This window comes from Anabas testudineus, chromosome 17 (assembly GCF_900324465.2).
Source record: "Anabas testudineus chromosome 17, fAnaTes1.2, whole genome shotgun sequence".
In the NCBI taxonomy this organism is placed as follows: domain Eukaryota; kingdom Metazoa; phylum Chordata; class Actinopteri; order Anabantiformes; family Anabantidae; genus Anabas; species Anabas testudineus.
In genome coordinates, this window is record NC_046626.1 from 12,011,185 (window position 1) to 12,024,141 (window position 12,957).

General features: G+C 39.0%; 1 protein-coding gene across 1 annotated transcript in view; it reads left to right on the top strand.

Moving 5' to 3' along the window:
* The first annotated feature begins 1,931 nt into the window (after nucleotides 1-1,931).
* kmt2cb (lysine (K)-specific methyltransferase 2Cb) overlaps nucleotides 1,932-12,957 on the top strand; it is a 56,461-nt gene continuing 45,435 nt past the window's right edge. Inside the window, 3 exon segments of the mRNA XM_026374519.1 lie at nucleotides 1,932-2,796; nucleotides 7,405-7,593; nucleotides 12,159-12,247. Coding sequence (XP_026230304.1) covers nucleotides 7,406-7,593; nucleotides 12,159-12,247 — 277 coding nt within the window. The 5' untranslated portion in view covers nucleotides 1,932-2,796; nucleotide 7,405.

Here is a 12,957-nt window from a genome sequence, read left to right on the forward strand (position 1 = left end):
AAACCAGATAAATATTTGTTGTGCATAAGCACATCAGTAAAAGACAAAATACTCACAAACACTAACACTACAAGGTAATGTTTTAACCAAGGGTCCATCCTGTTAACACAGACAAGACCATTTTTCTCAAAGGGAAGCAAGCTGATGACATCTATCTATTATTTTATAAAAGTGCTAATGTCAATGCTTGGACGTGATATTTGATATATTATTGAATATTGTCTGTGTTCAGCTCTGACATATGATACAAAGTGTATGTTTTAACTAAAGCTAAAAGGATTTCACTCTTTATTGTCAATGATATGCGAGGTACACGTTCTCCTTCTGTTGGTTGCATCGTCTACATGTCTCACCTGACCTGTAGCTGTCTTACTGTGTATACATCTACATTTACATCAACATTTACTCATATGACAGAAACTTATATCTAGAGCAACTTCTATATGAGTTACAAAGCAGCAATTAAATTCAGGGAGAAGTGTTTGAAGCAAAGTGCCACGATTGTTTTTGTGCATAGAAAGTTGAGGTTCAGCATTTTTTTTTTTTTTTTTTTTGGGGGAGTGAACAACAACAACAACATAACTGCAGAGCAAGAGTTATAACACAAGAACAATTGCCAGTTAAAGCATTCTGTTAACTTTAGCTGGGGTCTAAACCTCTGGAAGTGCATCTCAATGTTGGAACAGGCTTCAAAACAATACCGGTTGAGCAACAGCTTCAGTAAACAAATTCATATGTATCACTGTCCATGAGAAGGAGTCAGAGTGTGACTGGTTATTTATGACAGTTGTGAGACTCAGGGAACTGTAAGGGGGCCCTAAGACAATAGTCCAATGTTTGTTATTGACCATTTCCCACAGATTCCTGATGCTTTCGTGCAATCTATCTACGTTGTACAAGGAATTAAGACACACCAATGCACTACAACACAAATCTGTCACATCTCCCATAGGTGTTGATTTAGGGTTTGATTTGATGACTGTAGAAAGTGTAACATACGATTCATAAAATGTGTATGCTTTTTTTTTTAAGACAGTGAGCTCTTGTTCCCTTTGTGGTGCTATTTGATTTGTTTTAGAAGTCTCCAGTCTGTCCATATCCAAATAATAACATGTCCTGTGTGGTATCAGACTGCAGAGGGGGCTCATAGTCTAGTAAAGGAAGGTGCTATGGCTTCCCATTTAAAGGAATAGAGATGTGTTTTATTTCAAGTTCATTTTTCGGAGGGTTTCACTCAGGTAAACTCGGTTCGGTTGTAATTGAAACAGGGCAAAAAAGCAAAGATGCAGCGCGATACGTAACACCCTCTGGCTCTGTTACATATTGTACAGCCATTGGAAGCCGACCCCTGGGGGCTTCTCCGAAATTTAACCCTTGCATGTACAGCATCTGCCAGTCTGCAGGCTACCCTTACCAAACACCCAGTTCAATGCATGCATGGGTGTGCATGCGTGTGTTAGTGAGACTGCACAGAAAGCAGGAGGAGGTTGCACCCAGTAATGCGTTTAGCCTCTGTTCGCACATTAGGTCGTGGTCCACCTGACTGGATACGATCTAGACGAGCCCTGCACCACCACGGGGAGTGTTAAAGTACAGACCGCTTTGTGCGTCCCCTGTTTTGCAGAAGAGGCTGATGGTAGTTCGGCTCAACACAGCCACAGCCACAGCTGCTACAGCTGCTACAGCTGGCGACGATTTGCATGAGCTGGATGGAGCATCCGAAGCTGGGAGTCCTCCTCCAACCCGGCTTCGATCCAGGCTCCAGCTCTTCGAGCTCCCCAGCCATTATTTTATTTACTAAATGCCCATATCCCTCCGCAGGGTCAGAGAGTATTTTGAAGAAATTGTTAGAAGGTTTGCGGGGTGTATTTATCGTGCGTTAACGTCGACGTTATTACACGTTTGACACGCTCACGCAACATCTGTTTCTCAGCGGGGCCACGCCGATGTGGAGAGACTTCTCTGCCGTAGTTGTGGTGGTGGGGGGGAGGTGGGTCTAGTTTTCGAGGAGCCTAGAGGGGCTGTGCTTCGGTGCCACTTATCATTAGATATGGCCACCGTTATAGAGTACGCCGAAGCGTCATCTTCAACTTAATTTTGTGAGATTTTCTAATCATTTCGCAGTTCGGCCACTGTCGCAGGCGGAATGTTGTTTTTGGCGAGCTAATGTTTGTTTTTAGATGTCTCGGGAGGCGGTTATTACTGCGTGGCAGGCTGGCTGCGAGAGTCTCCTAACTGGCCGCTTGGTCCCGCAGCTTGTCGCAGCTGAAGAAAATAGAGCCAGTTGCCAACCAAGCGGTCGGCACCCAGCGTTTGCTTTTAACGTCGCTGTACATTCGCCGAGGATTTGTATTTAAAGTTTCATTTGCGGAGTGTTGACTTTTGCAGCCGCTTGGATTTGGGCTTTGATTTGTTTATACGTTAATGGTAAGATTGTTGGCCGTAGACTTGGGTGGCTAACACCAACTAGCTATATAACCCGAACTCGTGCGACGACAGCTGTCATTGGAGAAAGGAAAGTGATCCCCCCCGCAAATGTGTGTGCCAGTGAAGCGGTTTTCTGTTGGATTTACAGCATCTGCCTTTCCATCAAATGGGCAAAGTTGGGAATAACATTACAACGTTGGAATATAATGATATGCGGTATGCATTTCTGAGAACTGCGGTGTTGCTTCATTGGAGAGAGGCTAGCTAGCTCCCTTAGCTCGCTAGCTAGCTGGGTGATAAAAGTGCGACGTTTCATCCCCCAGTATTTTGGACATGAAGAGGATAATTCGCTATTCATAGGGCTGGAAGGTAAGTCCTAATGAGATGGCTCACGGTTTTTTTTTTTTATGCAAGCTAGATTTTGTTTCACCTTTTTGAAGTAAAGCTGAGCCAACATTATCCACCTCCAGTCTGATGTTGGGGTTTGTCGCCGCCTCGGCTTTCGTGACTCAGACTATACAACGGAACGGAACATTTAGTAAACGGCCGATAGATGCTATATAATCACAAATCCTTGGATAATGTCATGTGTTAACAGTTCAACACACCGTGAGCGATCAGCTCACATACAGGACTATTACTGGTTTATAAAAAATAAGCAGAAATCAAAGCTTACGTCATTGTGCAGCGTATCATTTTCACTTTTTGTGTAGCATTGTAGTGCCTCCGCACAGTTGCGTTTCATTGAATAGACGGAGCCTTTGTGTGTGTTGGGTACAAATGTTCATCTTTGCCTTGCACCCTGTTCTAAGTTGGCTAGCGCAAAGTGTAGTTAATGCTAGATCCCTGTTAAGTTTGCCGTCATCTTCAGACTATTTTATTAAACATTAGCTGTGGGACACCAGAAGAATAAAGCGCTTATGTTTTGTCTTAGGTGTTAACTAGTTACAAGCTAGTACGATGAGTTGACCAACTGCAACCATAGGTAACCTGTTTGCTATGTGAGCCTCTCTCAAAGTTTACAGGCAAATTCTCAAAGCCGAATCTAATCAAGTGTCGTCTGATAAATATGAAAGACTGAGTCACCTCTTTATGCGTTTTATTTCACATTTAAGCGATGTCAGTGTTACTTTTGTCTATGGTCGTCAAAGAAAAGGCGACAGAGTTCAACACAACAGGCTAGCTCTCGTTAGCTGTATGCAACTGCTTTGTGCCCAGGCTTGAGTTAACAAAAGCTAACGTTAGCATGTCTCCAATTGTGCCCATGGTGGTCGTGACTGCCTACTAGTCACAAGATCTTAACCTCGGATCCGCTACCAATACACTTTAATCTCACCATATTCAGTTACCTGCTTACCTGTTTTAAATGTGGTTACAGAAGGGTCTTTCATCTTTCTAACATCGTTTTGGGTACTAGTATAGGCACTCGTTTTTATCTAAGATCAGATTTCTAATTTCTGCATAATTGCACTGACAGTCTAACCATTGTAATGACTAATATTTCTTATGGAGTTTGGTGTTATTGGACCACCATCTGTCCAAAGAGCCTGGAGGCTGGTGGAGACTAATATAGACACAAGAGAAAGAGAGAATTTCCACAGATAGACAGTGGAAAAAATGTCTCGGTTGCACAGTATCAAACAGCACAAATTTAGAGATCTCCTGGTCCACTAGTATGTAATCTTTCTTTAAATGTTAAAATGAAAGTCATACAGTGTCATTACAAGGGGCATCAAATGACTATCCACTAGCAACAGTGATTTTACCACAATCTAGTACAATAATATATGTTAAATGCAAGTTTGTGTCACTTTGGATTGAACAGCATAAATGGTATAAATTGGCATTGCATTGTGCAGACGTGTAAAAAAAAAAAAATAAATAACTGAGCAAAACGTAGAGTGTAATGAGGCAAACCAGGCTCACCATGGTCTAAAACAATTTCCTTGCTTTACTGTAAATGAAGACTAGCAAAGTTGACTTTCTCATGACTCATACCATTAGTCATAATGTAGTCTGATGTAATTGCAATTTGGGTACAGATAAACAAGGTAGCAAATGCTTGTGTTGACTGCGTGCATTTGCTTACTGAAGAGGAATCATCAACATTTTTACAGTTGGGTGAAAATATGTTACATCTGTTTTTTCTCCCTGTTTTTATATTGCTGTCTAGGTGTAGCCTGGAAAGCCTAAAAAGTAAGTAAGACTGTCGTTTGATAGATTGACATTATCAGGTACTTGTAGTAACATGGATGTAAAATATTTTTTGAACCCACAAGCGTCATTGTCAGAATTCTAAGATTTATCAATAATCCAGCTAACATTAACCTTCCTATGATTTAATGATATTTTTATATTTAGGATAGCACAAGTAGATGTACAATATATGTTTAGCTTCATCCAAAAAAAAAATCTATTTTAAGACTCGTAAACAATTTCACTGAAATATGGATACGATCTACATTAACATGGGCTTATCAAGAAGTTTTAACTAAAGTGTTAGCGAACAATTACCTGCATATATGTCTAGCAAACATCTAAGCAAACCAAAATGATCATCCGCTTGGATGTTACTGACCACATTTAGATTGTATACTCTTAGATGTATACCTGGCCTTACCTTATTAAATGCTAAAATGTCTTTACTACTCATTTAACGTTGTCCTTGTCCACATTGCTCATGTGGCAAAAGTGGCAGCAGTGAGCCATCACTGTCCACACTTAATATGTTCAGACACAGTACTGACGTGAAATTAGCATTTTGACTGTGCATGCAGGACTTAATCAGTGAAGTTATGCAAGTGAGTGATGAAAGCAGACTTTAATTCTAAATAAAATCCTTCAGGTAACAGTTAAAGCGAATCTATTCTGACTGATGTGCGTGAAATGGACAACTAAAGATGTGTCTGAAATGTGTCCAGTATAGACTGGGTGTTGATCCTCCCCATAATGGACCAGGCAAGTCGCACAGTCTTCTTGTCTGAGCTTGTTTACTGGAAACAACCGTTTGTAATTTTAAGTTCAGTAGAGTAACCTACCAAGCACTAACAGTCCTTTATAAATCTTAATAGTCTTAATTTACACAATCAAGATTAGACATGCACAGCTAAATGTATATTTCAGAGCATCTTGTGTCACACAAAACATACTGACTGGTGAAAATTGAAGAGAAAGTAAACAGCGCAAAGAAAACGTGATGTGAGTGGAGAGACTTAACTTATAAAAGTCATACAAGGTCACGGATACATTTGAGCACAACAATTATATGAATCTTATGCTATTCCCTCTGGGTATCAACCTAGTTGAATGCCATCATCGTAACACCAAATGCAGGAATATTTTCTAGAAGAATCCGCCCAGCATAGTTACAAAGAGTTGGAGAATCAATGTGCAGTGACACCACTGGTGAAAAAATGCCTCATTAAGCCTTATTAAGACAGACATGTCTCAACATTAAGTAATGTTTTTGCTTTTAATTTGGTGCCAAATTTTTCTTTGAGTTCAGTGGTGAGCTTTTCATAGTAGAATTGAATAACCTTAAGAAATCATAGGTAAATGGTTGGCCAGTAGTCAATGTTAGGTTTTGGTTTTAGGACTTTAGAATCAAATAAGAAGATGACCTTTAGAAAACTCAGTTTAGTTTCTATAAATAAACTGCATTTAATTGAAATAGGAATGCATTGTTGAAAAGAAAGCAATTGTTAGCACACCAACTATTGCATTCATAACTAAAACTGCAACACATTTTCAGGGCCTTTTTTGAATAGCTTTTATTTCTGTTGATCATAAAAACTCACTAATTTAATCAATGCCGCTGTATTGCAAAATATTGCCAAACACATTGAGCATCATAGTTGAATGTTGTGTGTCATTTCTAAGTCTGTATTGTGCATTTTAGACACAAACAGCCCATAGACATTTTAATTAAAGCTATACATTAAAACAAACGAGTATAATGCTTCTCACGAACTCCAGTAACAGTTGTAAGTTACATTTTCTGTTGGGCCCTTTGCATTTTGCCTTTGGTTCTGTACATTCTGCAATATGTATTTTCTTCACTTTGAAAAGAATTGCACAAAAATCCATCTACTTTGTGTCAGAAATGATAGTAAAAGTAATTTGATCCAGCATTCATTCCTGATGTAGTGATACAGTAAATGTTCTGCAAATTCTGCTGTGAATTATTGTGTGACTTATCCAGTTAACATTGTACCTGAAAGTTTTGCAAAATAAAGAAAATCTAATATTGCCATAAAGCACCATAATTGCCTCTGATTTTGAAAATTACCCACTATGGCCCAACTCACCAAATGGTAATCTTGACTTGTTTACCTTTGTTTCACCAGTGCACTCATGCCGCCTATATTTCCTTTCATTTTGTAAAATGCAATCAAAGGGTAGCATTCACCATATTTACCATCAAGTGGTTTGTAGTGGGATTTCTTTCAGTGGGTGGGTTGCGGCAAATAGAAAACCTGGAGCCACTGGATATGGAGTGATTACAGAAGGCTTTGTTTAAGTAGTGGAAACACAGGGGTCAACATTTTTCCACTCTTGGTGCTGAAGGTTTTTATGCATGAAATCTTGGGGTGGACAAAATGAATACGCCATGGGCATATTCTGTAAATTGCCAGATCCTTCAAGTCTATTGGAAATGATCAGACCAGACCATGGAGCCTTCTTTCTTTTCAGGCATAACTTAAAAAAAAAGCATGCCATTTTGTGAATATTTATCAGAATCAATTATCAGTAGCATAGACTTTAACACATCACATATAAGCATTTAGACTACATCAACTACATCCTACCACACATTTTGCATAGATGCTCCTAAATCAAACAGAGAGCAAAGTCGTAAAAGCCTTTAAATATAGACATTTTGATACCCTTTTAAACATTAATGGTTCATGCTTAACTGGGAATATTAAATCAACTTTTAACACCTGTCACAATCTCTTTCTTACCATTATTTTACAGAATGTCATCAGAGGATAAGTCTGTGGATCCCTCTGACCAGGGACCCTCACCGCCTTGCAGCAGTGTGGGGACCACGTCCACAGGAAGTCCTGCCCAGGCAGACAAGCGACCACGTGGCAGGCCGCGCAAGGATGCCACTGTCATCCTACCCCAGGCGCCACCTTCATCCACGTCTAAAAACAGAAAAAAGTAGGTTTTTACATTCATTTAAAATAAAATTTTACCAGTACTGGTCTACTGCACATTATCTCTACATATAAGATTGTTCCAATGATATAGGAGTCGGCAGTCGTGCATCTCATTCATTCAGAGGTCAGGAAATTAAATTTTAAAGTTATGCCCTCTGAAAAAAACTCACCATGTCTCAGTGTTGGAGACATGTCCTCAAACATCACATACAGTATCATGACATTTCAAATGTATATTCTGTCCATTTAGTCTGATGCTGTCCTACTGGTTAACACTGGTAAAACTGAATTGCCCATGGGTTTAAAGCACTACTGCTAAAGTATCCAATTTCTCTTCATAAAGCTAATCATATTGCAGACATTGCTATAAGGCAGCTCTAAAATCATATCCTGAAATATGAATAATATGAAAATATTCAACTTCAACAGAAACAAAAAAACTGTACTACCAGTTAAAATGTCGCTATGGCTATCTAACATGCAATGATTATGTCTTCTTGGTAGAATGTGTGATATTTGTCTGTTTTTGGAAAAAAAAAAAACATTGGTTTTTCAAAACTAGTGTCAGATTTTTGATAACATGTTCTGGTTTGTATTACGATTGCTAATGCTGGTCATGCAGGCTGTTTTAATAGCAGTTGTCTAGCTTCTATGTGACTTCCATACAGTAGCAACAAATAATGCAGCTCAGAGCTACTCTGTAATATAATGCCCTCAAGGTTCTTAAGTCTCTCCTTAGTCTGTCCTCTCAATCAATCTTAATACTGTGCTCCCAGTGGATCATTTAATCTGCAAGCATCCAGACAATGTGTTAATGCCAAGGGAAGGATGACCTTAGACATGAATTACTTCATGTTGATGAACTGGTCGAGAATAAATTATGAAGGGAAATTTACTTTTCGTTTGGTTATTTCTGTTTTTGTAATGGCCAAAGTTGTCAGAAAACTCTACTTGCTTATGTAAAAATACAGTTTCGGATGAAGCTGCAGATTTGGGCTAAAGTCATTATTAGTTTAGATCAATACTAGTATCAACAAGTAACAATTTATTCATGTATTTCATTTAATTAATGAATATATTCCATAGTACAACAACTGGATCTCAACAGTGCTAAAGGCTTCGCTGATAAATTTCAGACTGTACCACAAATGGGCTTTTAGACAATTGAGTGCTCCTTAGTTTATAGGCTGATAGGTGGCAGGTCCCTGTTTGACAATTTAGAAATCAAACTCTTCTACCTGTGGTAGTAGAAAGTGACAGTAACAATCGCTGTAACCAAGGAACACAGTATGCTCTATCATGTGCTCTTGATGGTACAACAACTTCACAAAACTGTAAATTGTCTTGTGTGTTCAGACCAACTGGATGTCTTCTCTAAATTATATAAGCAGTATCTAGAAATATTAAAAATAAAATGATATATTAATGTTAAGTGTTAAAAGGCAGCTTGCTTGAGACAAAGGATAATGTTTCAGCAATCAGTCTTGGAGGACCCGGTTGTTGGAATTTACTAGATTTGCCCACGCTCCATCTGCTAGTCAGTCCCTTTAGAAATGACACTGATCCGTGTCGGGTTTTCCAGGCAGCACCCTGCTAGCTGGAACTACTTACCACAGCATTATTTTCACCTTTTCTGTGTGTTTTTTTTCCTCCCTCTCTCTCTCCCTGTGGTGGGACTGTGGAGGGGATAAGTTGTGCATGGTATGGGGTTGATGTTAGTCTTGAGTGTTTGTCAGTGAAATAACTGGCTGTCTTGAATGCAGAAATTTGATGCCTTTAGTGTAGTTATATATAATTACAGATGACTGTTGTGTAGCAGTTGATGTCAAGATGCCGTCACTCCCAACTACTTGGTGTGTATGCACTAGATTTTAGAGACGCATAGTTAATTTCTGTCTTTCGGTTTGCCTCCTGAAATCAAAACCCAGTGAAATGTCATGAGTATGGGCAGAAAAAGCATTTGGTACGAACGTGTAAAGGAAGCATGTGAAAAGGAAGATGTGGCGCTCTAATCATGAGCACATATGCCCAAAATATATAAATGGTGTCTTTCTAAACTGTTGCATTTTGTCAGGTCCTGACACGCAGCTATGTGCAGCTTTACTTGTGTCTGACCTCTTGTATCAAGCTGACAAAGTGTAATTTAAAAAATAGATGTAATTGCAGTCTTATTCTGATTTATTATTTATTAGTTTAATTGTCTTTTAAGCAGTAGTTTGTAAGACCTTCTTAAAATTTAGTGACACGTGACTTTGGAAAATTTAGAGGCAAAATGGTAAAAAGTTGTATGATGTAACTGCATATTGATCCGTTATGCTTTTTGATTGTTTGTGTTTGCTGTCAGATACTGCACACAACTTGTTGCTGCAGTAGTTTGTCTCAGTTTAATTTTATGTTATGTTATGTTATGTTTTGTTATGTTATTACATTCAGTCATCGTCTTTTTTTCCACCTGAGGTTTGCTGGAGGTCCTTTCTGTCCTTTATTTTTTTATTTATTATTTTTTTTTATCTGTTCTTCCTTATCTTGACATGGAAGTTATTTAGAGGGAGGGGCTGATTTGGCATCCAGCCGTTTGTGATTTTTCTCTCCATTGGCATCGAAAATTACCCCTCTACCCCCACCCCTCTATCTCCTCCCTCACTTCCAACCCCCTGTGTCCTTCTGAGTACCCCTGAGACACGCTGCTCTCATTTGGGCTGTGTTTCCTCTCCCCACTTAGCATGCTAACAATTGATGTAGCTATTTAATTTGTATCCATGACAATTATCCCCTCCACATGGTTCTTCCAAGATTAGGTTAACAGAGTTGAAGTATGCTGACACTGACAGATCTCTCTGTACAGTATTTAAAACAGGAGTGTGTGCTGGGGTGTGCATCTGTATGAGTTGGCACTCAGACATGTGGTTGGACTGAATCTTGACTTGCACTTTCTTTTTAATGGCTATATGTTTTGCTTTATAGTGATGACATTTTAAGAGCTGACAGGGAAGTGCATTAAAAAATACATTTAGCATTAAAAGAGGGGAAAAAATGAGGTGGTAATGAGAGATAGTTGGATCATCAGAAGATTGCTACATGAGAAGGTTTTATTTAGGATTTTTTTTCTTTTCTGCTATATTTTTCAAAAAAATGTACTTTAGTTTATTTAACTGCTGTAAAATTGATAAATATATAACTTGGTTTAAAACTTAGCTTGAATTGTGTCATATAATAATCTACACAGTGTTTCATAGTATTCTACATAGACTAGTGAGTCTTTAGTTGCTGTGGCAGGAAGGTTTAGACATGATTGCGCAGTCTGCTGGTCTCCATGATAGAAAAGCACCTAGTACCTACCTTGAATAGAGTTTTCAGCTAACAGCACTATTTTGTTTGTTTGTTTCTTTCTTACACAGTTACAGATGGTAATATGTTGCATTGTTTTAACACAAAGTCTTAGTCTGTGTGATTTGTACTTTTAGTGCAATGGTGTTTAAATATCAATATATTTGAGTATCTTTCATATTCTGTGTTGAATGAAGCTCTGAACTCTGACCAAATGTGTCAAAATGATGTCTCATGTTCCCTGAACTACTTTTTCACAATTTGAGTCCGATGAATCCTGGCATTGTTATCTTGGAATACACTTGTGCCACCAGGGAAGAAAAAATTAATTGATGAAAAAAAACCTGGTCATTCAGGTAGTTGGCTGACCTCATTGTGTTGCCAGCTGAAACATACAATTCCTGTTTGCTTAGTTAAATCCAGTTGGTGACTTTTTCTTTTCTTTTTCTTTCTTTTTTTTTTTTTTCATCAGCTAAATCAGGGGTGGCCAACCCTGGTCCTCGAGGGCCACTGCTTGTTTGCCAGCCATCCCTGCACTTGCAGCTTCTGACTGGCTGAACACACCTGATCCAACAGTGGATAGGACAGGGATAGTTTTAGGACAACCGGGACAGTGGCCCTAAAGGGCTGGGGTTGGCCACTCTTGAGCTACGCTAAAACTTCTGCCAAACTAAAATGGTCTTTATTTGGAAATCCTTAATTTACTGTACATCACAAACTGTACAGGTTTTCCAGTCAGTGTTTTGCCTGAGCCTCACCAGGTTTGCCTGTTTTGGAAACATTATTAAGTTATAATTAATGTGTGCTATAAGTGCTAACAGTTAAATAGCTTTTTATCAAAATTAATTAGTGATTGCACAGATCAGTTTGGCACATAACTGCATACTTGGTTTAGTTATGAACAAAGTCAGTATAAGAATCAATACATTTTCATTGGTTTGTGGAGTTTACTGCTTTTTTACTTTCTGATCACTTTACCTGAATCTTTACAGCAGAGCAATCCAGATTAGTCTACCTCCATCTTTACTTCTTACTCCATGTACCACCATCTATTGTACACCCACCCATTACCACCCTTCAGCTTTGCCCAGTGGCTTGAGTGCCTCCATTAAAGATCAGTGACAACTGTGTCTATATTTGACTAATTCATGACCACATTGTTAGATCCAGGCACTTTCTTCATGGCTCTTTGTTTTTAGGTGCCTCTGTTCATTGGTTTGTTTCTCTTTCTCACCCTAGGGGTCGCACCAGAGGGAGAGTTGTTGTGGACGAGGAGGACAGCATGGATGGGACTGAGATAACGGAGTCCATAGGCTCTCAGGACACAGGTGAGACTTTGCAGTCCCATTTTTGTGATCCATTATATACTCACAGTTTCTTTTGGGAGTGATATAAAACTTGAACTTGCACATCCAGGCAGTAAAGGTAGATTTTCAATAAAGGTAAAGGGGTCTCCCTCTCCTGGCTGAGAGCTTTTTCTTGGCACCCCATGCTTCTACTTCAGGGCTATAATTGAAAGGGTTTAGCTTGAGCTGTGAAGCTGCAGTGTGTGTGTGGGTTTTTTTTCCTCTCTCCTTACTGCTTCCAGCTCTTCTCCTGCTCTGAGATTGGCATTGAGGTGCAGTGGGAAAGAGCCCAAGGCTAATGCCCTCTAAAAGCTTTTAAAAATCCCATCAGTCTCTCCAGACCCATTTATGTGCTTTTATATGTGTGTACATCACATCACGTGATTGTACCTCCTTCTCTCATACATTTCAGTTCTTCCCTGTTGTTGTGCTGGGTATATTAGAATAAAATTTAGCCAGTTGCACTACCTTTTCTGGTTTTCTAACAGGCAATTTTTATGAGATTCAGAAGATTTAAACAATATAATTTTTATTTTGTTAGATTTGAAATGAAATGAAAGACCATACCCTGTGCCTGGGTTTTGTTTTGTGTACCTATTTGTCCATTTAAATTGCAGTGGTTTACTCACTGCATTTTCTTGCTGTCATTCTTTTGGCTAAATGAGATGTGTGATATTATACAGTCTTGTCCC